The 26,953-nt window shown below is 38.7% G+C and overlaps 2 protein-coding genes across 4 annotated transcripts in view; both read left to right on the forward strand.

Annotated features, from left to right (window-relative positions):
• Positions 1 to 24,319, forward strand: part of LOC146489719 (uncharacterized) — a 62,172-nt gene extending 37,853 nt beyond the window's left edge. For all 3 annotated transcript variants that reach the window (XM_085104086.1, XM_085104096.1, XM_085104104.1), the window contains 21 exons: positions 1,859 to 2,107; positions 2,727 to 3,004; positions 6,893 to 6,998; positions 7,518 to 7,862; positions 8,198 to 8,230; positions 8,871 to 8,994; positions 10,045 to 10,116; positions 11,484 to 11,555; positions 12,749 to 12,820; positions 13,661 to 13,732; positions 14,216 to 14,287; positions 14,396 to 14,467; positions 15,110 to 15,181; positions 16,420 to 16,497; positions 16,754 to 17,805; positions 19,742 to 19,947; positions 20,665 to 20,821; positions 21,665 to 21,725; positions 22,590 to 22,782; positions 23,237 to 23,419; positions 23,892 to 24,319. In XM_085104086.1, coding sequence (XP_084960212.1) covers positions 1,859 to 2,107; positions 2,727 to 3,004; positions 6,893 to 6,998; positions 7,518 to 7,862; positions 8,198 to 8,230; positions 8,871 to 8,994; positions 10,045 to 10,116; positions 11,484 to 11,555; positions 12,749 to 12,820; positions 13,661 to 13,732; positions 14,216 to 14,287; positions 14,396 to 14,467; positions 15,110 to 15,181; positions 16,420 to 16,497; positions 16,754 to 17,805; positions 19,742 to 19,947; positions 20,665 to 20,821; positions 21,665 to 21,725; positions 22,590 to 22,782; positions 23,237 to 23,419; positions 23,892 to 24,014 — 3,692 coding nt within the window. In that variant the 3' untranslated portion in view covers positions 24,015 to 24,319. The remainder of the gene's footprint in view (positions 1 to 1,858; positions 2,108 to 2,726; positions 3,005 to 6,892; positions 6,999 to 7,517; positions 7,863 to 8,197; positions 8,231 to 8,870; positions 8,995 to 10,044; positions 10,117 to 11,483; positions 11,556 to 12,748; positions 12,821 to 13,660; positions 13,733 to 14,215; positions 14,288 to 14,395; positions 14,468 to 15,109; positions 15,182 to 16,419; positions 16,498 to 16,753; positions 17,806 to 19,741; positions 19,948 to 20,664; positions 20,822 to 21,664; positions 21,726 to 22,589; positions 22,783 to 23,236; positions 23,420 to 23,891) is intronic.
• A 1,595-nt stretch (positions 24,320 to 25,914) lies between these two features.
• On the forward strand, positions 25,915 to 26,700 carry LOC146489720 (protein CFDP2-like). The gene has a single exon (XM_085104872.1). The coding sequence runs from the start codon at positions 25,915 to 25,917 to the stop codon at positions 26,698 to 26,700; it is 786 nt and encodes a 261-aa protein (XP_084960998.1).
• Positions 26,701 to 26,953: the final 253 nt, after the last annotated feature.

Raw genomic sequence — 26,953 nt, forward strand, 5'->3', positions numbered from 1 at the left:
TCGTAAAAATAGACATAACTTTATTATTTATATAGCGCAAAATACATGGGTATATATGATCTAATGCGCTTTACATTACAATGCTTATAACACTACAATGTTACAGCTTTTAAATAGTTAATTAATGGATGCTAAATAAAGAATATCACATATATCTGCATGTAAAAGATCTATGTTAAAATACTACAGGTCATAAGTAAAAGGCTAATTTAAAATAATGAGTTTTCAACCGTGCCATAAAAGTTTTGAGACTGCCCAGAGCTCTCAACTCGTTTGAAAGGGCGTTCCACAGGTTCGGCGCAGCTGCAAAGAACGCCCTGTGTCCTGTTATCTTCTTGGTCTTGTCGGGCAGATCGAGCAGTACGTGTTTTGCATTTGATCGCAGGTTATAATTTGACCGTGGCTTAAGTCTAATTAATTAATTGATGAACGTATGTGGGAGCATTACCATGTAAAGCTTTGAATGTGTATACAACCAATTTAATCATTAAACGGTATTTATAACTGGTAGCCAATACAAGTCCTTCATAACAGGAGAAATGTTATGAAATGTTCTTTTATTTCCTTGTAAACAAGTTGTCCTTGATTATTTTTTCTTTGTACACGTGCAAGTCTACCGTTTGCCTGTGCTAAAGATGGCATAATGAAATTTGTCAAATGTTGACTTGCAATCAGCGTAAATATATTCCCGGTGCTGACTCAAAGTAGTGACGATGTTTGTTTCTTCCGGGTACTCGGGCTTCCCCCTCTCCTCGAAAACCAACATTTTCAAATCCCAATTCGATGTGGACTATTGTCAAGCACTTCAACACCAGCCTCTGTCTCTGTCTCAAGCACCCCTCGTGTTATTGATATTGAATAAATTTCTGTACTTTACCTACTTTAATTAGATGCTAAGGCTTTATTTTTACATTTCCCGTGGAATTAAGAGCTAGAATGAGAAGTATAATAAATGTATTATGATCAAACGTTTATAATAAGTATTTTAATTCTCTATCTTCCACCAACCCCGCATTTTACCTCTTTGTGTGTGTTTTTCAGTCATCACCATTCTTTCTCAGACATCAATTAACTGCAGAAGAATGCTGGTTTGATTTATGCGCGCTGAGACCTTAGACCCGGAAGTCAGTAGAGCTAGATTCGAGGGAAATAGTCTTACGAGATGCAGCTTCTTCTGCGTCTAATAACTTTCCGCAGTGTAGTACATTTGTTTCGAGTTAAACGGGTAACTTTACTCCGGCTGAGGGTGATATATTAAGAGCTGTCCTTCAGAAGTTAACAGTCTTTTACCCTAGGCAATAGGTTCTAGGGATTTTTGTAGGAGGAAAGCGTGAATTTTATTGGAAATTTTGCTCAGGGGAAAGACTTGGGATTTTTATTCTGAGGAAATGGCCCTATAGTGCTTCCCTTTCAAATGCAGGACTTGTAGATGTAGAATGGTTTGCCAAAGGAAGGAAAGTAAGTTAGTTGGCGCCGGTACAGCCAATTGGGTTTGCGGGATCATAGAATCAATGATGTTTCACTTCAATGCAGATGTCAATGTTATGTCTCAATCCATTTCGTTTGGTTTCCTCAGTTGAAGATCGACAGATCATCGTTATTCCCAAGGGAGAATTTAGATAACGGGAAATATCTGACGTGTCAGTGAAGAAAGAAGGCGATTTATCAGAACTCCAAATTAGTTTATTTTTGGGATGAGGCGATCTTTGTAATCAGAAGATTAGATGGAACTTCGTTATAGCTTTCAATTTCACGGGCGGTGGCATGTTTATTTCCGGGAATCGGTGTGCCGTGCGCGGCACGGTTATTATCGGGTCCATGCCCCAAATAAACCAACTTTTCATTCGATATTCAACAGGAAGGGGTGAATTTATTGTCGCAGTAACAGAGGAACAGTCCAAAGTTGATCACAGAGCTGGCCAGTTTATTGGATTGATCAGCTATGTAAACATCTTTAACCAAGAACTAGATAGCAGCGTCATAACGTGGATGTCACAAGGCTGCGGTGTGATTCTTCTGAATGCCATCATACCCTGGTCGGAGTTCAAAAATGGTATTGTCGGAAACGTAACAGTTCAAAATCCGGCATTGTGTACTGATAATGAAGGTGGGTAACAGATTAAGAAAAAAAAAAAAAAGGAAGAGTATCGGTAAAGGCCTTTTTACTCTTTGGATAGTCTTAAGAGGACTGTGAGGAAAACAAATGAAATGAAGTGAGTTAAACAGTCAAAACCCTGGCATCCTTGATGAGATCAACTTTTACTTAAAAGCAACATTTTTAAAATGTTAGAAAATCTGATCACAGCATAAGAAATTCTCAACATTCATATCGCCTTAAAATCCCTTTATTTTGCTTCTAGGGCCTAAAAATGGTACATTTGTTAATTTTCTATCTCTGGAATAATTTGTAGCTCATGACAACAAAAAAAAGAAAATACCTTACGAGATAAATTCATAAATAGGGCCTATTGACAGTAACTAGCTCTTTCACAATGCTTTAAAAAAGTTAGTTTCCCAGAGAGCAGTGCCTGAGGTAGAAGAGTTTAATTTCATTAACAGTTTAGCATAAACATTGTATTTAGAACAAAAGTAATTAATTCCGAAAGGTATGCTACAAAAATTGCAGGAATTGGAATAAGAGTACTACCTTAAGTCATTAAATATTTGCTGTTGTATCACGTGACATCAAATTTTTCTCCTTGTTTCTCTTGTCTTTCTCAAAATAGACTATCGCTACATGGTGTTCAGTAACAGTACTTCCAAGTCATATGAAACATCTGTATTTGAAAGTCCACTTTACGAACGATTCTATACAGGTCACGTTGTCTGCGTGCGGTTCAGATATCTCATGTATGGCTCTGGAAGACGGGTCCTTCGTCTTCACCAAAAGTTATACCTGCCACACCACACAAGGAGGTTAATGTGGGCAGCGAACGAATCAAACAATACAGATGGGATGTGGAAATATGGAAGAATAGCAGTGCCAAGTGTGACAAAATACAGGGTCGGTGAAGACAAAACTTATGCATTTTTGTATTCAATACTTACAGGCATTTTATTATCCTTATAAGTAAAGGTTTAGTTATACATAGACAGGTGAAAATAAACGATAAAACCGAACAACGTTTCGGAGTCGTCATGACGCCATTATCAAGTTCGAAGTGATAGAAACAAATAAAGTCAATTTCAGAAATAGTTCACCAAAAAATTAACATAATGTCTGAATAATTATATAATGTCACACAAATAGTTTAGCTTGAATTCAGTCCGATTGGTCATTGAGAGATGGTGTTAACTCTAATTAGCAACATTTCGTAAACTAACTTATTCACGCACTTCTTAGGCCCGGTTCATACGTCGAACTTTACATGAGTCGAACCTAATCATTTGGTTCGGCGCATGTAAAGATCGATGAATGAATCAGTTAGGATCGACAGATTTGTATTTGGGTCGACCCGCCGTTCTATTCGAATGCGCCAGTCGAATAGAACGGCAAAAGTTCGACTTCGATTCAGACGTCGAACTTTTCATGTGCCGAACCAAATGCATACGTTACGTATAAATTATATAAATTATATCTTTCCCAGAGGTCTGTGCATTCCATCGACTTGGCATGTGCGCAAAGGACTTCATTCTGAACAAGATGGCGGGAAAAGAGGAATGTGCTTGGTCTTCTTGTTTCGAAACAACTGAATATACTTGTCTGAGATGCGAAAGATTAAAAAAAAAGAATCTGTTCTTGAAGTGCACACGCACTTCAAACCAACAGAAACTTTCCAATACAGGCTATATCAAAGGCGAAGCGTCAAGACTTCTCAGAAAAAAATCTTCAAAAACAACATTTGAAGAAAACATCACTCTATTCAAACAGATATTACGTAACAGAGGTTACCTTGATACCCTTATAATAAAACTCTTTCAGTCGGAAGTCAACCTCCGCGAAAGAATGTCGGCACTACAAAACAAACTAAAAACCTGCAAAAACATTTTGAGGTCTGTTATGGAATATCGCCCTTCTGTGCTTAACGTAAAACAATTAAGATGAGTAAATACAGGAGCCATAATCAGGGATGGAGACCGTAAGCGTGGGGGTCCACGCGTCCCCATGAGTTGCACCAAAAAAATCTATTTTTAGAAAAAATTGTCCCCCTCCCCCCCCTCACGTCATAAACCCGCGTGAATACACGCAAATTTGCGTGGAGCCACACTACCTTATATGTGACACGGAAAGCAGCTGAGAAAAAATTCACTAAAGATAAATAAACTCCTTACCTGTCTGAGTACATGTCCGTAGAGTGTAAGCTTTTTTCATTCATTCAACAGTAGTAACGCACGCAGCGCCACCGTTTTGGCGCCTTTTGACTATACTGTGAGTCATGTGATCAATAGGCCGCTTAATCCAAGTTTTCCCGTCTTCTTTCAATTGTTACCTTTTATTTGTGAGCGTCTAATTCCTTAAATGTGGGCACTGAGGAGATATTCCCTGGCAGAATTAAAATTTGGACGCCATAATGAACGGGTAGAAAAAAAATTTCAATTTCTCCACGTGCTATCCTGGCCGTTAACACACGTGTGCGCACGCGCGTATGGCGTAATTTTTTTCTAACAATAGACCTTTTGTACTACACATGGGGACAGGCCCACAAGTCAAAATGGCATCTCGTTACGGTCTCCAGCCCTGATTATGGCTCCTGGTAAATGACACTTGATAGAAAATCTGCCTCTGCTAAGGGAGATCTACAAAGACCCTTTCTTACTTTCGTACAGAAAAGGGAGATCTTTCCCGAACCGACTGAGATCAGGGTACGAGATAAGGGAGATCTTTGAAAGACGTACTCGTAAGAGCAAATAAGCTTTGAAGGTCATATTCTTCCTATCTCGACCAGTAGGAGCCGTGTTTGGCCTGTCTTTATTATTTTACCAAACAAGCTCTTCCATGTCAGAATTCATCTTTCCCGCCATTTTGAATCTTGTTGAGTAAAAACAACAGCCGCTGACCATGAAAATCTACTTTCTCACTTAAGCTTTAATTAAGTTGGACTTCAGTTAGGTTCGACGTCTGAATCAACTGCCGAACTTAATTATTTGGGTCGACCTTAATAGGTATTAGGTTCGGCTCATGTAAAGTTCGACGTATGAACCGGGCCTTAAGGACAGAAAAATATCTGTCAAGGTCTTTAGGGATATTACGGTGTTTGTTAAGAAGATGCTTGCCAATAGAAGAAGATTGGTATTTATGCTCGACCACACGCTGGTGTAAACCCTACATAACTTGCATCGCACAAGTCGCATTAAAATTTATAAACAACACAATTCTGATTTACAATAGATGGTTTTCTCTCTTTTATCTTTAGTTCTTGCTGGATTTTGTTACCAACAAAAATCGGTTGGATGACTGTTTCAATCTTCTGGCTAAGATCTTTGAGCTGTTTGTGTACCAGGTCTACCGAAGCCTAATCTTTGAAAGGCAGGACTATTCGGACAGTTGGACAGTCTCTTGGGGCAGGTATTGGTTGAGTGCCTTCAGCCTTAGAGGCTACAAAACTCCTAACGGTGGTGTTGATAAGTTGTTGTGGGTATTTCAACCGGGTGAACACAGCTTTCTAACGGTCACATTCTTAAGAGAAGTACGACCAACACGATGATAAGCGATACGCACAATCAAGCATGGTTCTCAAAAGCCCTCGTTTATAGCGCATATTGACATGACTTTGGTAGATGGAGCAAAAGACCCGTGTTAGTAGGTTTTATGTAGACCTTGGTCTTAATTTGGGCAGCTCTGTTAAAGAGCTGCATTTCAAGAAAGGGTAGCAGACCATTAACCTCTGTTTCCATGGTGAACTTCACAGATGTGTGGCAGTTGTTAAGAACCTGGAGAAATTAGCCGCTGATGTTGTGTCCGGCATCGACGTACCTCTTGTAAAAAGGAGGCATTTTTCCTGCAAGCTCTACGGTTTCTTCAATGGATCCCATGAAGACATTGGCAAGGAGTGGCCTGAGTGGCGAACCCATGGCGACGCCATCGGTTTGTTCGTAAATTTGGCCATTGAATTAAAACAGCTGATCTTTGGTGGATGCTCTGAGAAGATCTACAAGGTCCATTCTGCTAAGGTTCAATTGGTGGGTTTCGTTGAACCAGTTATCTGTGAAAGCTTTATCAGCAAGTATCTGTATGGTTTTCCCTAGGGGCACGTTGGTAAATAGCGAAGAAACATCGTATGACACAAGAATATCGCCACTGTTGATCTGTAGTTCCCGAATCTCGCTCGCAAAATCAAAGGTGTTAGTTATTGGGTATTTGTTATAGGACAATGGCTTGAAAATGGCGTCATGACGACTCCGAAACGTTGTTCGGTTTTATCGTTTATTTTCATTTTATTATCGCTGCAGGAATATAGTAAACCTCGGTGTAGGGTTCGTGTGTGCATTTCTAAAGCCAAATTAGTTTCGATTCCAGTCCTCCTAGTGTAATAACGTTTTCGTCAAAGGTTAACAGTGTATAACTCTGCCTTACATTTTCTATTATTTCCCTTATGCCTACTTTTTTGTAATGTTCATGAATAGTCATTTCCTGGCTATTTCATTTTCAGGTGATTGAAACTGACCAATAAAAATGAGGGTTCAGTCAAAAGCGGAAAAAAAAAAACTTAAAAAAAACAATACATTTCCATTTTCCCTTTTGTAAGTCAATTTCTCCCTCATAAAGTTTCATGAAACTTTTAGGTATTTCACTGAACGGTCATCTTCCGTCGGTTACAAGGCAAGCCCACAATCTTTGATTCACCTTAACGCGTTAGTTAGTATTACCTAAAAGAAAATCTGACTGTCATTCCACTTAAAGTTGAATAAAATCGCAGAAGAAAATTTAATGTTTATTATTATTTTTTTCCAGGTTTCATTTGAAGCTGATTTGGGCAGTGAGCCTGGTTACGCTAGTGTCAGAGGTGTTCACGTCATTCCCGGATATTGTCATCCATTCCCTTTAAGAGCAACACAAGGTACAAAGACAGATTTGAATATCATAACATTGGTCAAGTTTGAAAAGTGTTCACTGAATATTTAGATTTTCTATTTTCTGTATGTTTTATAATGTTTATAAGTTCTATTGATCGATCACTATGTATACTTTATAATGTGAAGTAGTTAGTTGTCTTTTAACACATTGTATAGTAGTATTGGTCGATCGTATGTATATTTTATAATGTCAAGAAGCTAGGTTTCCCCAATTAGCGTACATTCTAGTAAGCTAGAATGGAAGCTACGACAGATTAATAAAGTTTTCTTTTCATTTCATTCTTATACGTAACGGAATATGGGTTGGGTTGGGACTATATTTAGAGGAAGGGTTTAGAAAAAATATAGCCATAAAAATACCTTTACATAGTAGTCCTCTCCAAACTATGCACGTTGTGTTAGCGCTGTGCAAGCTTCCATTTGATAATGATTTCAAAGTATTGTGTTGGAGGTCTTCCTCTCTCCATGACGTTGTCCATTTGACTTCAACTTTTTTTCTTCAGAATGCAACGTAAACTTTACCAATTCATCAGGCTTCATTTTATCCCCACACTACCCTGGTTACTATCCGCCTGTAACGCGCTGCCATTGGATGATCAATGTTCCATCAGGAAACATCATAAAACTACGATTCTTGGAATTCCAGTTGGAAGATCATCCCTCTTGCTATAATGATTTTATAGAGGTTTATAGTGGGCAGGCCAATGCAAGGAGAAAGATCGGACGATTTTGTGGACAAAGATTTCCCGCCTTTCTCTTGTCCTCGTCAAATTTCATGGAAATAACGTTTGTCAGCAACGACAAAGTCACCAGATCTGGGATGAAGCTATATTACACTTCAGAGAAAAGTAGGTGGTTACATACAAGTAAACATGTGCACGCCGCTTATTTACCCTGCACTTGCCTTTCTCACTTGAACCGGACAACTGGGTCAGGGGGTGGGTTTATGCCCCCGTGCTTGAATTAACCCACTCTTTTATGCTGGTTACTGATTCCATAAAATGTGAAGAAAGCCTTTGTTTCCAGTATCTGTAACGTAATGAGAGTGATGACAGACCAAGCTATGGTTGAATAACTCCGCCAAATCCTATCAGATCGTCAGACATTAACTTAGAGAAGACAAAGATTTCGAAACGAGTTAATTGTATCACATGGTAATTGCTTTGCATTTTTCCTCTGATAGATGTTGACCAGACAGAATGCATCCAGTACGAAGGTAGGGAGTAAGATAATCAAACGGAAATTTTGTTAGGATTGTGCTTGATAGTCGGCCGGTTATTTATATAACAATTACCAGGAACGGAAGAATTTTGTTTGAAATCAAAAAAAAGATGTTTGGTTTAGAAAAAATTCCATTAAAAGAACAGTGTGATTTTAAACCAACCGAGTCATACGATAAACAACTGCAGCAGTCAAAATGGGGTATAATTTTAAGAAATCAATTGAACAGCCAGTTAAAAATGCAGCAAGAAGTTTTGCAGATGGCGAAAGCTCAAAATTGGCCTTTGCGAAGGTGCAAAAGAACTTGACCTTCTTTTATCTCCTTTTCCATCGTTAGTGTCTTAGATTCCAACTTCCATATAATTTCACCATTTCTTAGCTTGTGGAATTTAAACGAAAATTAACGGTATCCCTTTCATGATTCGTCACTGAATATTTTCAATGAAATTCCTTCATTTCCGCTTTGCTAGTGGCGTATATCTCAGTTATTCTTACTCGCTTCAATGAAAGATTTGGATCACCTTTGCCGCTCGAAGCTCCGCTGTTTTAGGCCAGGAAAGAGTTTAGAGGTGAAAGCAAAAACTAAACTATGCTAGTTATTACCTAATGCACATTTTATTTGTCCTCTCTTAAAGGCTGTCCCTCCAGCTGTGAGTGTAATCTCATCTCACCCAATGGTCAAGAAATGGTAATCACTGTTAAGAAAGGAAGAAAACTGACTGCTGTACCTGCAAGACTTCCTTCCAATGCAGCCGCAATGTAAGGCAATTATATGTAACAATTCATGTCATTTTAGTGTTGAAAATGGGAAAATTTAACCTACATGTGTCATCATTTTGAAGTTTCGAAGCCGGTTAAGATTAAAGGGAACAAAAAAGCGCTTAGAATACTTGGATACTAATTATGGTCTTTGCACTAAAGCCCCGTCTACACGAGCAATTTTTTTTGTGGCAATTTTTATTTGCCCGTGTAGATGATGAAAAATGAGCAATTTTTATGTGACAACTGCATTTGCTGAAAAGCTGGCGTGTTAGTTTTTATGTGGCAAATAAAAATTGCCACATAAAAAAAATTGTCCGTGTAGACGAGATGCCACATAAAATGTGACAATTTTTTTTAACGTCTGGTCCGTCTTCTGACTTTCGCAATCTTGCTTTTTGCCTTTCCATGGTCATCTCCACTGTGCGAAATTATTACTGGAGCAAATTACAACAAATATTTGTCAAGCTATCTACACGGGCAAATAAAAATTGCCACATACAATTGCCACAGAAAAATAGCTCGTGTAGACGGGGCTTAAGTCACATGTTACTTGAGCTAGGTGTTAAGGACGGTGCCCACTTTTTTTACTGCGCATACGTTCTGCGCATCTCCAGATACTCGGGTGGTGCCTAATGATACAGAGATATCTTTGCGCGGTTTAAAACTACTCGGAGCAAGTGTTCTTCGTATTTAAAAGAAAATTTGGGGTAAGCATGCATTTTTCAGTGATAATAAAGCTTAGATTTGGAAAAATACTGCCATACTTTGCTTTGCATTTTACTGTTTTTTAGAATAATTTACTATAAGAATAAGCGAAAAACGGTGTCATCTTGGCACCATTATCAAGTAAAGAATGTAACAGGAAAGATAATTTCTACAGAAAGTAAAGGCGTGAAATAAAATAATTTAAATTAAGGCAATTTGAATTATTTTAAAAGACGTCAAGAAGTTATAACATATAATAATTAGTCACTTCCTGTTAGGCTCATTATCGAACGATGCTGGAATAAGCCTGTCTAGTTTAACAATATCCGTCTCTTTCAACAGACTTTTCCAGAGGAATAAAATTTTTAATCTACAAAGGAAAGCATTTTCTGGTCTTTCAAGGTTGAAGTACTTGTAAGTACCAGATATGATTTTTTGGTCTGTAATGAATAGTAAATATTTTGTTATAATGAAGGGGAATAAAAATTGTTATGATCCTGGTAGCTATTTACGCTGAATTGTAGGTTTTTTTCTTATTTCAAATATATGCCTAGATGAAATTTTGATAACTGCAACACTAAAGATAACACCACATTTGATAAGTGTCCTAACTACAACCCCTGACTATTGAAAGCACCACTGCTTCAGTGCCAATTTCTATTCCATCCACTACATTTGTACCCAGAGACACGGATAAAATACTTTTATAGAAGAGACCCACTCTGCTAAAAGAGATGTTAACCCTTTCCAGACCGGGGGCAGGGGGATAGCGCATTCCGCCCGCGGCAACTTTGAACCTGAATAGCTTTTATTAATATTTGCACGAACACCATGAAATGTCAGGATATTTTTTTATTTATCTGAGAAAAATTTGTTGTGATTGGTTAGATTCCTTGACTTTGGCGTTATCATGGAACCAAGTTTTGACAAGTAGTAGAAAATGGAAAATCCCTTTTTAAAATGAAGAAAACTTATTTTTCTTACTGTAACTTTTGTGTTTTTGGCTCATATTAGTTTTTTCGGTTCTTTAAAATTTTGGAGAAATCCAGAAATCTAAGATGGCTGCCATTTGGCAATCATGGCGTAATTACTTCATCAAATTACGCCATCACCTCCCGTTGCGGAACTCAAAGAAATATATTTGGACGTACTATGTACCTCCTAAGCCTATTATCATAGCTTCTATAGTTGGAAAGTTGTGGAGAGGAGGATAGGAAGGGGAGGGGGGGGGGAAGAGAGAGAGAGAGAGAGAGAGAGAGAGAGAGAGAGAGAGAGAGAGAGAGAGAGAGAGAGAGAGAGAGAGAGAGAGAGAGAGAGAGAGAGAGAGAGAGAGAGAGAGAGAGAGAGAGAGAGAGAGAGAGAGAGAGTCAGAGAGAGAGAGAGAGAGAGAGAGAGAGAGAGAGAGAGAGAGAGAGAGAGAGAGAGAGAGAGAGAGAGAGAGAGAGAGAGAGAGAGAGAGAGAGAGAGAGAGAGAGAGAGAGAGAGAGAGAGAGAGAGAGAGAGAGAGAGAGAGAGAGAGAGAGAGAGAGAGAGAGAGAGAGAGAGAGAGAGAGAGAGAGAGAGAGAGAGAGAGAGAGAGAGAATTCGCCCAAGCTCATTGTTAAATTAACGAACGTAACTAGGATCCCAGACTTTAGGATCTCAGATTCGCCCAAAGGTCCCCTTCCTTGTAAATTGAGTGGGATTCTCACAGCCACCCCATAAACCAAAACCGCCAAATCTCAAACTTCAGCCCGCCGTCAATAGGTAACTGTTTAATCTTTTTTTCGAAATCTTTCCAGGGATCTGAGTGCAAACGTAATTTTCAGAATAGAAAGAGGAACGTTTAGCAAAGCCTCTTCACTGGAAACTTTGTAAGTAAAAGCTCTATATAGCAACTTATAGTTCATTTGATTAAATACTCACTGAATTGTATAATAAACATTCAGATAATCTCAGGGGTACAGAGGCTGCTAGACTTTCCACATCCAATCTCTTTAGAAAATTTCGTTCTGATCTGTCAATCAAGGTTTTTGAGGATTTTATATTAGGGCTCTAGGGCTGAAGCGAAAAAATGCAGAGCTTCAGAGCTTCATGGCTTAATCTCAGGGCTCAATTGAGCCACCATTATTTTTTCCGGGAGCGCTTTCCGTTTAGCCCAACTTTTCAGTCGAACTTTCCAGAAACGTTCCATCAGGTATCAAATTTATAATTGTAAAGGCATTCAGTATTTGTTCCAAACTTTTAATTCCACTGGTAGATCAAAAAATCTACGTGACGGTGCAACTGATATAGAATAGTAATTTCTGTTCCGTTGTTGGAACGGAAAACCTGGTGTTCTTTCATGTGTTGTACTTCCTGTTGATCCAAGCGTCCGTTAGATTTGGCTAAATGGAAAGGGCAACAGGTTCTACAGGAAAAATATCGGAGCTCCAGTGCTCGAAAGACCCTTCGTTGAGACGATGAGTGCGTGTAGGACTCTTGATCTGAGCTTCATTGTGACTGTCCCCTAACTGCTTAAAACAATCTTTTCGCGACAGCTCCTGGATTATGGATTTTCTGAGTGTCTCTCTCATTTTCTCTCATAATTTCAAATGGGCATATGGCTTAGTTTTTCACAAAATTGCGAGAGAAAAATCCCCTGAACACAAAACGCGGTTCATTTATATAACCTCCAATTGTCTTATTGCTATTCAGTTTTATGCAACCGACCCTTCGTACTCTTCTATAGTGTGCACTCAGTGCAATGCCGTGACATAAACCTTTCTTTTAACAAAATGATTTGGATTATCGTGCTATAAACATTGTAACATTCCATATAGAGTGCGAAGCAATTGTAACCTTAGCCGCTTCATGCTATAGAAAGGTGTCGACCTCCCTTTAAAATTCTCGCCCAAGCCAATCAGGAACCATGTTTGTTTTGTATTTCGGGTACTTCATCGCGCTTTTTTTTTTTTTTTTTACATTATCATCACATGAACAATCAAGCGGGTCAGTATCGCCAATTGTTTTCTTTACTTCTTCTTTTGGGATTGTGGACAACCCTCTCTCTTATACTTTGTTTTAGGAAGCTTGGCATAAATTTCATCTCAACGTTGTCAAACGGTATTTTGGAGAATATGAAAAGTCTACAGACTTTGTAAGTATAACTCTGTATTATTATGAATTAAAGACTCTCTTAGTGATATGAGGAATATCAACAGTAAGTTGAAAACAACTCCACAGAAAGGAATCGGGTTTTAACCGGGTCGAGCCATATTAAAGAGACTACAAGGGGAAGGGTAAGACGGACTTTCAAGGTCGACGGCAAAGTTCTTCTCCTTCTTCTTCATAACTTCGATCAAAGTTATTGAGAGTACGGCAGGGAGATTTCAAGATTATATTAGCTTGTCCCAAAGTATTTCGTTTGAGGACAGAGAAGTGAACTGATGACGTGCGTGACATCACTTGAGAATGACGTCATTTGCTTGTTTTTCAGGAGCTGCTGCCATCTTGGATTTCTCAATATTTTCCAAACCTCAGAAAACCGTCTAAAGTTTGGTGGTGTTTGCTTTTTAAAATTTTTGAAAAAAAAGTTATGAATATTCATAGTTACGGGCATTTTTGTATCCGTCAATCCCCTCTACCCTTCTAAGGCTGAATAGGGTTAGGTGACGTTTAGAAAATCTTCGCGGAGGCCATCGTCAAAGTCAAATGGGTAAACCCAGTGGATGGTGTTAATTAAATGGTTATTCTCCTGCTAGGTCACCGGTAATGTAGGTCACGCATTTAGAAGAGTTCCCGTCGATTATGGGGTTTATTTGAAATTATATGACCATGGTGTTCACCAACGTAATGATTGATATCACCATTATATTTAGTAGCCCCTTTGTACTCGTATCTATCAACTTTCGTAACTGTTTCATCCACATTTATCACTTCATATAATTTTGTGCGGCTTAATTGATTTTTTTTTTTTTTTGTTTTATCTTATTTTTAGGGACTGTAGCTCCAATCTGATAACAGATATTTCGTCTACTGCTCTTGTGTCTCTAACCTCGTTAACGACATTGTAAGTTGCAGACATCTTATATTGTCAACGGTAATCGACTCTGTAGATATTTGGTAACTTAACATTGTAGTCCAAGTGAATTTGTTTTACACCTATTGTGCATTTCACATGCTGACGTCCGATCTCACCCCATAGAAATGTAAACCGCCATGAGACTTGGTGATATGTGCGGTATATAAGAAATGCACCTATTGTGCATTTCACGTGCTGACTTCCGATCTCACCCCATAGAAATGTAAACCGCCATGAGACTTGGTGATATGTGCAGTATATAAGAATTCATTCATTCATTCATTCATTCATTCGTTCGTTCGTTCGTTCGTTCGTTCGTTCGTTCGTTCGTTCGTTCGTTCGTTCGTTCGTTCGTTCGTTCATTCATTCATTCATTTCATGTTGGTTCCGCTATTATTGAACTTGAAATAAAAAAAAAAAAAGTGTCTCATCATTTCAATGTTCTTTTTTTTATTATTTTCGTCGTTGAAGAAGCCTGAGAGAGAACCGGATAAACAGGATTGATCAGGACGCTTTCAATAACACACGAAATTTAAAACATCTGTGAGTGAGCAACATCTACATTTTTCTCACAGAATGCAGCATTTTTGACACGTTTATGGCCCTTCTCTTCCTTAAGGTTCTTTCTTTTTTCCTTTTTTTTTAATTCAGATATCTTCAACACAATGTTTTAGAGGTTCTACCAGATGAATTGTTCATTGGTTTATCGAAGCTTGAAGTACTGTAAGTCAGACGCCAGCAGACGTGCTCTTATCTCAGTTCTGAGGCCCCCATATGGGGGTCTGGGTATAATATCCCACTTCCCCTTAATTGTGTCGTCTCGTATCCCTATAATGATGATATTGATGACGTCCTTTCCCCGGTTAACTGAAGTTTGCTGCAAGTGCAAAACTAACCTCAAAAGAAGCTAACGAAGCAATGCTCAGTTCTGTTCAGTTTCAGTGCTCGCACGGCAACAGATCCCTACTTCTCGGCATTTACATGTCAAACTATCACAATTCCGTTACCCCTGTTGATGTTGTTAGTTTTATGTGAATAGCCTTTTGTGCCAGTTTTACCTTTCCTCGCTGTTGATCATTACTCCAGAGCAAGAGTAGTTTGCTAATTATTGTTTCACCTCTTCAGTCATGATAGAATACAAGAGACATCTGGGTGGGTCTTCCTTACGTTCTTCCAGATCTTGTGGTTGTTCTTGGGGCCCCTTCCACCTCTGACACGTCTTTTGATATTCTGATATTTTGATATTATTCCACTCGTGCTTGTGAATATAGGAGAACTATAGCCAATGATGAGTCTACCTATCATTTGACATGCTATGCCCGTTTCGGTAATTATTCTTTATTAGATACTTCCGTTTCTTTTCAGAAACCTCAACCACAACGGGATTCAGCGGTTATCTTCGAAGACATTTGCAGGGCTTTCATCATTGCAGAAGTTGTAAGTTCAACCTTGGACCATCATCCCAAGTAACCTTTCATCAAAATATTTGAAGGGTGATCGATAAAATACGCCTATAAGATATCTCTTCTTGGACATTATATGTTTCTCGAAGCTCAGAGTTTTCCTCGACTTCACTATTTTTCTCTCTTTATTAGTCCTTTGCACCCTAAGTGTAGCATTCCGTTGTCCTGTGTATGGCTCTCCTGCCTGTGCAATTCAATTAGAAGCCACTTCCCTCCTTTCTCTCTCGATCGTCCCTTTTCCAGCTATTTCTAGGCTGTCCTCTCCTTCGTTTTCCTTGCGGCCTCCATCTCGAGTCCAGATTAGCGACGCTGTTATTGTGCTTTCATCGAGTGTTCCCCAGCCGCGCTCCATTTTCTCCGGCTCCGCTGCACTCCATAGGACTTCGTCTGAAATGGTGTTTGGCCAGAGAACTTGAACTTCCTAGAAAAGATTACTTCCATGGACACAAACATTTTTTTTTTCGCCTAAAATAGCATGGCGTATTTTTTTAAGCTATGTTTTGAAATACAGAACAAAAGAAAGTTTACTTTAGGGAAGCCGCTGTATCAACATGCCCTTTACCATGCGACTTGGAAACCTTCCAGCGACTGTAAAATCAACAAACTTTAACCCTATCTAGACCGAAATTTTTTTGTCTTCTGGGGCCGGAGGAAGGGAATTATAGTCCCTCCTCCATAACTTTAGTATAAAAGAAATTACAACGCCTAAAGATGTTTCCTTTGAGACCCGCATCAATAGGCTATCTGACGCGCGAATTAAGTCACGATCTCAAAATGGCGGCCATCTTGAATCTGCCACATTGATGTCTTGATTTTCCCAAGGCTTCGGACATCATGTAATCAAAATGAAAAGAAAAGAAAATGAACAAAAAAAAGAGGTTAAAAATATTTTTATCTTATTTTTATAGATTAAAAGACGGGAATCGTCCAAATTCTGAAAGACATGCCGTTAAAAATGCGTTGCCATAGCACACAAAATTATTTCCTAACAAATTTTGGAAAAAAGTCACGAAGTTTCTTCCCTACGCAAATGTGAAACAAAAAAAAAATTAATAGCGTTCAAATTTCCCGTGGGCAAAATCCCCTCCCGGTCCAGAAAGGGTTAATGACAAATGCACTCTTGTTTATTATGTAAAAGGAACAGTGCAAAAGCGACGCTGTTTTTCAGAGATCAGAGGATATTTATTAATTGCAGATAACACTTTTCTTCAGATATCTTCAATTTAACTATATCAGCTTGAAAAACTTTCCACCAGACGTTTTTAATGGACTTCAAAGTCTCAAGGAAATGTAAGTCAGTGTTACAATTTTTCATGTTGTTATAATATGGCAGTCAACAGTTCAACAAACGTAAATAAAGTGCATACTCCCTAGTAAAGTTCTGTTTAGCTCTGCATCAATGCATCTAGATAGCAATTTGCATGCTTTTACTTTCCTTGGATAACTAAAACAGTTATGAACCATGTAATATGCTTCTGGAAAGTAATTTTATTGCATATTAGATAATCATAAAATTACTTTTGACTCTTTCATTTTCACTATCTAGACATCTTGATGAGTTTATGCTTTGTTGTTATGCCGTGAAGGCAATGCCCGGCGTTCGTTGTCATTCACCCAAAGACGAGTTTTCTAGCTGTTCGGACCTGATGAAAAACAAAGGTGTTCAAGTTTGCGTCTGGATTCTGGGACTTTCTGCTCTTGTTGGTAACCTCTTCGCCATCGTAATGAGGGTGATTATAAAAGAAGACAACAAAGTACACTCTTTTCTATTGACAAACCTGGCGATTTCAGATCTGCTGATGGGTGTGTATCTTCTGATAATTGCAATCAAAGACGTACAGTGGCAAGGTGAATATTTTAAACATGATAATAACTGGAGGTCTGGGACAACATGTGCAGTTACTGGAGTCCTGTCAATGGTATCAAGTGAGGTCTCTGTGCTTATGTTGACCCTCATCACAACTGATAGACTCATCTGCATTGTCTTCCCATTTAGAGTCGGGCGAATGAATCGCAAAAGTGCTCGCACTGTTGTTGGAGGAATATGGATTTTTGGAATAATGATATCAGTTATTCCAGCCCTTGGTTTGGATTACTTCTACGACAGTATACGTAATGTCGGATTTTATGGAAAATCAGCCGTCTGCCTTCCTCTTCAACTGTCTACCGAAAGACAAGCTGGCTGGGAATACGCCGTCGGTATTTTCATTGCACTTAACCTTGCTTCGTTTATCTACATTCTCATTGCATACATAGTTATGTTCTTCACGGTTAAGGCCGTTTCAAAACAGGTGAGGTCAACAAACATGGACAGAGAATCTCAAATGGCGCGAAGAATGGTGTTCATTATCCTAACTGATTTCCTGTGCTGGATGCCTGTGATTGTTATCGGGCTTCTATCTCTGCTCGGGAAATTTCATGATCCTGAAAAACAAGCTTACGTGTGGATTGCCGTGTTTGTTCTCCCGGTGAACTCGGCTATTAACCCCATACTTTACACATTCTCCACTCCGCTCGTGAGGAAAAAAATCAGTCAGCAGAGGGATTCGTTGAGCAGTGCCATAGAAAAACTAGTACAACGGTCAAAGAGGACTCCAGGTAAGTTATACACCCTACTTATAAACATACGTAAAAGTTCACTTTGGGGGCAAAGGCTAAATATATATATATCTATTTTATCATCATCCAATGTTGTAACAATAATTTGATTACGGAGCACCACGAAAATCATCACACACAGCTTCGATTTTTATAGAATGAACTTTGACTGTTACATAATGATGATATTAATGTTCCAAAATTAAATTCCACGCCAGTAGATTCTTGATCGCGTTAGATTTGTGATAGGCTTTAAAATCGCTAACGCTGACACATAAAGAATTTTAAAAGGTATCAGTTTTGTTACAGGGGAAACTAGACGAGCGATGTTAACTAAATATGATAATTATAATGATAATTCTACATAATCGTACGAGGCCGATAGGAAGTAAGGATTAAATTTCACAAACTGTTAGACGATCGAGGGCAATTTGTGAAAGAACTCATTGCGATTACGTGTTTATAACATAAAGAGAAATTCTTAAAATCAAAGAGTCACTTCGGAAAACAGTCAACAAACAGAATAAAAGCACTCGCTCGTGAGTAGATTGCAAACCGAAAATAGCTGATTTGTTGCGTACGTGTAATTAAGAGAAAAAAAATAGAAGTTAAATTTACTAGCGAACTAAACAACAAAAACGCAAATGTTAATGTGGTAGCCATTCTAAGTCAAGGCGTAACAATATCAACCTTCCTCTTGCATTTGGTTGCTTATTGTTCTTCTCTTTATCTTCTGGTTTGTAACTAGTACTGGCCATTAAATCTTCAATATCCGTCTTAGGCTCTTGTGTTAGAAGATGTCCAGTTTCTTCTCATCCTTCTTCACGGTTAACAACTAGTATAACAAGGCATCAAATGACATTGAACTTGAAAATGTTCATCTTGATGGAAAAATGGCTGTTCTTCCAGAACTTTCCCAGTTTGGTATGTGTTGGCCAACCCTTCCAAGCCTTTCTTAATGTCCGTCTTGCGCATTGCCTGTCTTTCTGAAGTTTCATCCAAGGACACAAATTTTCAACCTCCTCAATGTCTTGACCATCTACATGTGCATGCACTTTCTCGGTGTCGAGTGTATTCAACCTAAAGAGTTCTGTCTTCTCAGAATTAATCTTTAACCCAGTTCAAACACAACAGTGAGTGACAGCACATAGACATGTTCATCTTGCTGTCATTAGTGTAAATCAAGTATTAGACTATACAACCATGAGAGAAGATGCAAAAAGAATTTATTGGCTTTTAATGTTATGAGCTGTATTAATTCCTCCATGTATGTTTATACATAATCTGTCAAGACTGACACAGAGTAATAAAAAAAAGGTGCTGATGTTTCTAGCTTTCTGCTGGATAAATGCGGTGTCATCTGTAAAGCCCAAGTCATCTAACTTGGACCACGGCTTCAATGTGATATCTACCGGGAAAATTGCGCTTCCTTTCTCTCCATCCTCTAATGATAGGCAGCTGAATCTGTTCTTTAACTCTGTGTGAATTTTTCCTAGTTCCAGGCATATTCATCTTACTGGTGGTATATCTTTTAACTGCATACACCCTTCCGCTTGTTCTGCTCAGCTTTAGCCAGTGTTCTGGCGATTACTAACTATTTAATATGTTGGCAAAAACGTTCCCTCATAACTCCAAGAAAAAGTTCACGGCAAGGGATGCTCGTCAAAATTCCAAATTGGAACTCTTAATTATTTTCACCTGAACGTATTTGTTCGCACATTCTACACAGCGAAAACAAACCACATCCATTGGTGCAACACAAAGCTATGTTAGCTTATAAGGTAGTAAGCCACCCCACCCCCTTCCCTTAGGCACAAATTCAATCAATTAGTTAACCCATTAACTGCTGTTAGAATTGCTTTCACTCCCGAGAAGTAACGTCATTTTGAACATTTAAAAAAAATATCTATGAACTTTTAATTTTCTTTAATTTTAGCAACAACAAAAGGCACCCCACTTCGAGGAAACATTGTTGTCCCCGGTAGTTCGCAGGCGACTCTGCCAACAAGTGTAAGCCTATCACCAATACCAAGCACATCAGCAAGGGCATCAGAGGACCTATCGGTATGCGGGGGACCTCGGTCGGATTTGAAGCTGATTGAAATACCAAAGATATTTCCAGCACAGGATTCGTCATCAGTGGTAGGGCAACCGTGATTTGAATTTAGCACAACTATAGCAGTAATTTCATCAAAATGAACATCAGATTTCAACGCTTTTCAGTACAGCATTCGATCGATAAAAGTTGTTGTAAACGATAAACATATCCATGATAGAAGTTCCCTTTTTATTTTTACACCTACCGTCCGAAATCCTGTATCAAGAGAACCTTTAAGACGTCCAGCGAAAGTTAATTTTATAGTCTAAATTTTAAATATCATTTCATAATAACGACATAATTCTAAATCACCTAGAGAATAAAATCAACTGAATTCTTGAAAAGGGACCAAATTTATATATGCTCTATATCAGGCGTGGGGGAAAATAGGAGAAGTCGACAAACGTTCGACCAAATTAATCAGGTTGAATCATTCCCACCCAGTCACTCGCAGACCATCTATGTACCATTTTAGTTCACTGGCGGAGCAAGTCACAGCGACACTGGACGATTATTTTGAAATAGTTGTCAATACAAAAACGCTTCTGGGTTTCTGAATCAATGAACCTACATTACTGTAACACTACTTCTTAAACGATGTGTTCAATTGTTTACAACTTAGGAACAAAACTAATGCAGAACTCTGTAGTAGACTATGTGAATCAAATCTTGGATTGTTTACAAAATAGAAACGAACAAGTTTATATTATTTGGATTACTGAGTAAGGTCCTCATAACTGCAGCATTTTTTTATTTCGTAGGCATTTGTTGTTGCGTCGTCTGGAAATGAAGTACGACTGATAAAGCATTTTTCAAAGGGAATGGAGGAAGATTGGAGAAGGGAGGCAGAACTCGTGAGGGAGCTTAACGTGAGAGGAGGACATCCAAATATCCTTAAATACTTCTGGCATTGTAGATGTATGTGTAACGTTAATGTCTGCCTTTAAACTAAAAAAAAAAGATAATTGCCGGCAAATGTATGTTTGCGGCGGCGTGAGCTGTATAATGATGTGTCAAAATAGTGTTACGCAAATTAGAAGTAAAAACACAACGACTTTGTAAATTGAAATCCCAAATTAAGCTGCTTTACCTGTTAATCATTATTTGAACGTGCTCTTTATGTTGTCCAGTTAAGATAGCAGGTCACTGCGATGGACATCCAGAGCTTCCCAACAGACGGTGTCATCCTATGGGAGCCCACCCATTCTGGGGTGGACCCAGGACGACCATCTAAAACTACGGTCAAGACACTGCTGCAGTGTCTATAAGTAAACTATCCATAATAATGGGAGGGAGTGCTGTCTAGCGTGTCCGACACGGGGCCCGCCTTAAACAGGAGAAAAGATAGATAGATGAACATGTTGAATATTGTGTAACACACGGCAAGATCACACAATCTATGGATGTAACGCAATGATATTCAAGAGTCTTATTTCGTTTTAAGAATGCCTTCCTCTTATGCAGTTTAGCCTAGTAAGATAAACCAGTAAAAAAAGAAATTAATTATCCGAAACACATTCCTTTTGTTACTAAACGTAGAAAAACTTCTATTACCAAATCAGGACAGTTTGTCTCATTTTTTATGTGTTAAATAACGTGATCTAGTCGGTTCGACTTTCTCCTCTATATGCAACGAACTAAATTGTTCCTCTAGTCATATTTCAATCTTTAAGTTGTGTTCCCCTTCTTCATTTAATATAGCTACAGAGTTTACAGCAGCTGTTGATGATCATCACTGTGTGTTATTGTTTTTTTTTCTAGCGGAGGAGTGTGCTTTAAATTACGATCAAAAGGGATTTCCTCGGCTCAAGAAAAGTTCATTGTAAGGAAACCTCCACTTTTTAATAATATCTTTCACTCGCCTAGGTTTATTTAGGGGCGGAGGAGCCGTGATGGGCACGGCCCTGCCCTCTCCTTCCGTGACTCAGGCATGGAGCAAACGCCATGAACCTCGTGACGTTTTCATACATTTATCTGGAAACAATTTGATGTGGTCGGTTGGTGGTCATTGAGTTAGACAACACATTTGTGAAAGGGAATTTTTTTTTTCAGAGGGTTTGTGTATTGGTTTTGATTACATTTCGTTCAATTTTAGCGGTTTATAGAAGTTTTAGAGAACTTTAGAAATCCAAGATAGCGGACCTAAGGTGGCCGCCGTTTGGCAATTATAACGCGATGTCGTATCATATTACGTCATCACTTGTTGTTGCGGACCTCAAAGGCAACATCTTCGGACGTACGTATTGCCCGATCTAGAGGAGAAGAGAAACTAATAACTTACTATTGCATTATCAAACTTAGACTGGCAATTTTTCACAAACGTAACACACTACATAATACATGATCAGAAATATTTACATTGTGTATACACAAAATATAGTTTGAACAATTAACGTATTCTATTAACAAACTAAAATCTAAGTTAACAAACTAAGTTTTTAAAGTTGCACAATGTGGGACGAGTTCTGTCTTCTCCCAGAAGATTATTCCACAATGTTTCAGTCCCAGGTATCTGAGCGAATGTTTTCCATATTTCATTTTAATGAATAACTTCTACCAAAAAATGCAGCTATTTCGCTTCGGCGATTCATAACCGTTCAGTTATCAAGCGCCATACACACCCAGTTGTTAGTTATAAGGCATTTCAATGCTTTTTTCTTATCCAAAACATTTGTTCTGACCGCAGTTTATTGTGCTACGAGTTCACCTCATGCACGCCGCTGGACGAGTATTTGAAAAACAGCAAAGTTGTTCTCAACCTTGACGCCCTCTTTGCTGTGGCCATGGACTTGCTCTTCGCTATACAGTACCTAGAACACAAAGGAGTTGTCCATAACAACATTACAACATCCAATGTGTTGATAACAAGAGGATTAAGGGTACGGTTGAAGAAAGAACTAAAACTCCAAGTGCCAAGAAATATTTCTTAAATGACAAATGTAGCGATGATAACGAAAACTGTAGCAATTAAAACAGAAAGCTACAGAGCAGTTGCAGGATCTTCAGACTTCGACTTGACTCCGACGGTGATGAAGGTGCTGGGCTTGAAATCGAGAAACGCCAGAATCAGGTCGCATTGTTACTACTAGCTAGTTGTTTCACGGTAGTTCCGAATTCAATTCCTTAGTCACACTTGTGATAAAGGCAACTGGTCTGCTCGTTTATGCTTTTTGGACTGTGAAATACTTGTTTGTAGATTATGAATGCTCCTGTCCCCACCACCCTCGAAGCACTATTACCTATTTTCATAATCACTTTTCGAGATCAAAGGACATTTATTTGGACATAATATGGACTAATAAAGCGCATTTACCTTCCATTTGTGTCATGCAGATACCTCCAATAGCAGCTGTCTTGGGAGGTTTCGGCTCGGCTCAGCGTATCTCTCAGGATTTTCCTGAATGTAACGAAAATAGCCACTCGGTGAAGGATGTCTTGGGGAAAAACATTCTTCAGTTTGGTTTTGTGTTGTCTGAGTTGTTGAAGAATTGCCGCAACTCTGAAGACTTCGAAGAGGTATGAATCAGTTGCCACTCCGAAGTAGCTCCCGGGTCGAACTGATAATATATTATCTTCAACACATCAGTGGAGGGGCGTCTGGAACAAGCCAAACATTCAAACTATTTACGAATAACATTATCATCATCATCATCATCATTATCATCATCATCATTATTATGGCAGTAAAAGCTTCTGGATGCCCAGATATCCTAACCAATGATTGGGCGGCCAGCCGTAGCCAATCAATGCAACGACCAAAGTCCTTACAATTAAAATCTTAACTCCTAATCATAAAGATCCTAGTAATTAAATTCTAAAACTATTTACTTTTTATTTTCAAAACTATTTATTATTATTACTATTATTATTATTATTATTATTATTATTATTATTATTATTATTACTATTATTATTATTATTATTATTATTATTATTATTATTATTATTGTCGTTAATTTGTTATTTTTTTCTTGCTCTCATTGTCAAGATTGAACAAGTTACGCATTTGTGTTTTGAACAAGACCCGGATGTCCGACCGGATGCGTCACAAGTTCGAGAACTCCTGGAGGATGTGTGGTACCGAATTGACGTCTGGGATACTTCTCTGTAAATGTATAATAAAAGGAAGTCACTGTTGCTCACAAACTAGATTATTTAATCTCGAGTTAGATTTTTTGAAAAAGTTAGACTGCGTAGCAGGCGATTCTGTGGGGTTTTGTGCCTCTTTTCGGAGTGTACACTATGCGACAACAAATTCATTTTACTGTAAATAGCTTATTCCCCCTGCTCATTCCATTGACTGCTGTAAATTTAAAAGCGTTACATTCAATTAATTATCTTTGCTTGACGTTTTGAATGCTTTTCGGTTGAGTGTGGTAAAACCAAAACCTAAGTAATTACTCAGGCCAATCACAACCAACCGTAAAGAATGCACCGAACCCGATTAGAATTCAAAGCAAATACATGTAAACGCTGCCAAACAAGGAAAAGCGGGTGCGAGGAATCGAAGTCAATATTGGATTTGGTTTAATTCTTACTGGTTGGCAAATTGGAAGTAGTTTTCTCAAAAAATCACAGAACGTTAAGTAAGGCAAAACTAGAGTAAACGCGTAATTACTTTCGACACTCAATTGAAACCGGCTGCAATGCATGTTAGTTAACTTACTTACCTTCTAGATGGATTATAAGCTTATTCAAAACTTAGGGATTCTTGTGTCAAGTTAAGTTGTTTGAACCATTGACGCACGTCTTCATTAAAAGGTGGTTTAAAGTGGAAGTGTATTAAAAATGTCAATAAAGTAGCTATTCATTAAATCAGTTGTTCTTGTTGTTTTCAAAGTTTAAAAGTGTTGAAGAGCCTGCACGACTCCTGTAGTTCGCAAAAAGATTGGTCTTAAAGCCTTTATAGCTTATCTCTGCTTAATGAGACGTTAATCTTGATCATGAAGGGAAAAAACTCAAATATACTGAATGGAGATTTTCTTAATGATCATTCTGAGCCGTTAGGAGGAGTTCTTTATATGAGTCTAATAGATCCGCGTCTTTAGGAGACAGTGCAAAGTATATGTCATATATGAAGACATAGGATCCGTGGAATGCGTTACTCGTGATATCATGTTGATGCTATGAACCTGCGGCGAGATTGCAGGGTGTTCGTTTATCACGTATTAATATGGGAGTCTATCAGATCCACGTCTTACAAAGTTCATCACTGTTGTCTCTCGCTTTCGAGAGCTTTGGCCTCTCGCAGTTGTTTTCAGCTCGATCTGTTGCTCAGTTCGTGACTGAAAGTCAAGTATTATGTTCTTCGAGCTGACATGACATCTCCATTGTTTTGTGCGTTAGCTCGCCGTCCGGCAGATATTCAAAGCGAAGGCAGCCAGTAACTGTCATGGGAGTCTCTTAAGGATGCTTCAGCGATTTCTTCTGACAAGTGTTTGGTGTTTCTCAGGCAAGACTACAGTTTCGATTCTCTATGAATCTCGTCAGTTGCCACTGAAAGCTCTGTTAGCGTCGGAGCAAATGATGCTGTTTTGAGTTTATATATCCCATTTGACCGTTATTTTGCGCCTGCTTTTCTAATATCTAGAGCCTCGTTGTTTTGTTGCCCCATTACAGATCATGTGACGATCCTCTAGGAGTAGTCTCTTTTAGACTTGGTCACGTTGGCAGGCATACTTTACTTCCAAAATGACTGAAAGGATCGATTCCCCTGACATGTCACGCGTTTTGTAACGGGCAATTAGCGGGCCTATTGGTGGCCCGTCAGTCTCTTTTTATTGCATGCCGCTGATGTTTTTCATATGGCAGCCTTAGCGCGGGGTCCTTCACCCTTGTCTCTTTCATGCTGACATTAGTATGTATGTTCATCTACGCGAGGCTGAAATTTGCGAAATTTTAGGAATATTTTAAGAAAATACCCGAGGCTGAGATTTTGAAAAAATATATATATAATTTTTTGTCTTGAAAAGTTGTAAATACGATACAATCTAAGAATATTGGGGAAGAAGATGGGGAATGGCTATACAATGATTTATGCTGGAGAAGAAAGTGAGCATCAGAGAGGAGTAGCAATAATGATGAGTCAGAACACACAGAAATGCCTAATGGAATGGACAGCAATAAGCAGTCGCATAATAACTGCCCGATTTTACTCCCGCTTCAAAAATACAACTATAATCCAAGTGTACGCTCCGACAAACGAAGCAACAGATGATGAAAAGGACGAATTCTACGAGCAACTTCAAAGAACTTTTGATACATGCAACCGTCATGACATAGTTATTGTTATGGGAGATCTGAATGCAAAGGTTGGTGACGACAACAAGGATGTGGAAGGAATAATGGGAAAACATGGACTGGGTAACATAAACGATACTGGTGAAAGGCTATGTGACTTCTGCTCAATGAGCAGTCTTGTCATCACAGGAACATGCTTTCCACACCGAACAACTCATAAAGCGACTTGGGTGTCACCTGATGGAAGAACTCAAAATCAGATTGATCACATGATGATCTGTAAAGAATGGAGGAGATCTGTGGAAGACACACGAGTGTACCGGGGTGCAGATGCAGCAAGCGATCACCTTCTGCTAATCATGAAAATAAAGCTGAAACTACATAGAAACCCAGATAGAGCAAAGACTAATGCAAGACTTGACACAAACAAACTGGAAAACGAAATCTTCAAGTCCAAGTTCAGCGTCGAACTGCGAAACAGATTTGCAGCATTAGAGGTCGAGGAAAACATCAATGAAGATTGCATGCAAATGGAAAATTTACATAGAAACTGCTGAGAAAGTACTAGGCCGGGTGAAAAAGAAAAACAAGCAGTGGTTGAGAGAGGAAACCTGGAAAGCAATAGATCAACGACAGATGATCCACGACAAAATACACTGCACGAAATCAGAGAGAATAAAAAGCAAGCTACGAGTAGAGTACAAATTGAAAGACAGAGAGGTTAAACGCAGAGCAAGGGAGGATAAACGAGCTTGGCTAGAACAGTTAGGAAATGAAGCAGAAAAGTATACCGAAAATGGGAGAAATAGG

The sequence above is a fragment of the Pavona decussata genome, unplaced genomic scaffold (assembly GCF_977016875.1).
Source record: "Pavona decussata unplaced genomic scaffold, jaPavDecu1.1 SCAFFOLD_4, whole genome shotgun sequence".
In the NCBI taxonomy this organism is placed as follows: Eukaryota; Metazoa; Cnidaria; class Anthozoa; order Scleractinia; family Agariciidae; genus Pavona; species Pavona decussata.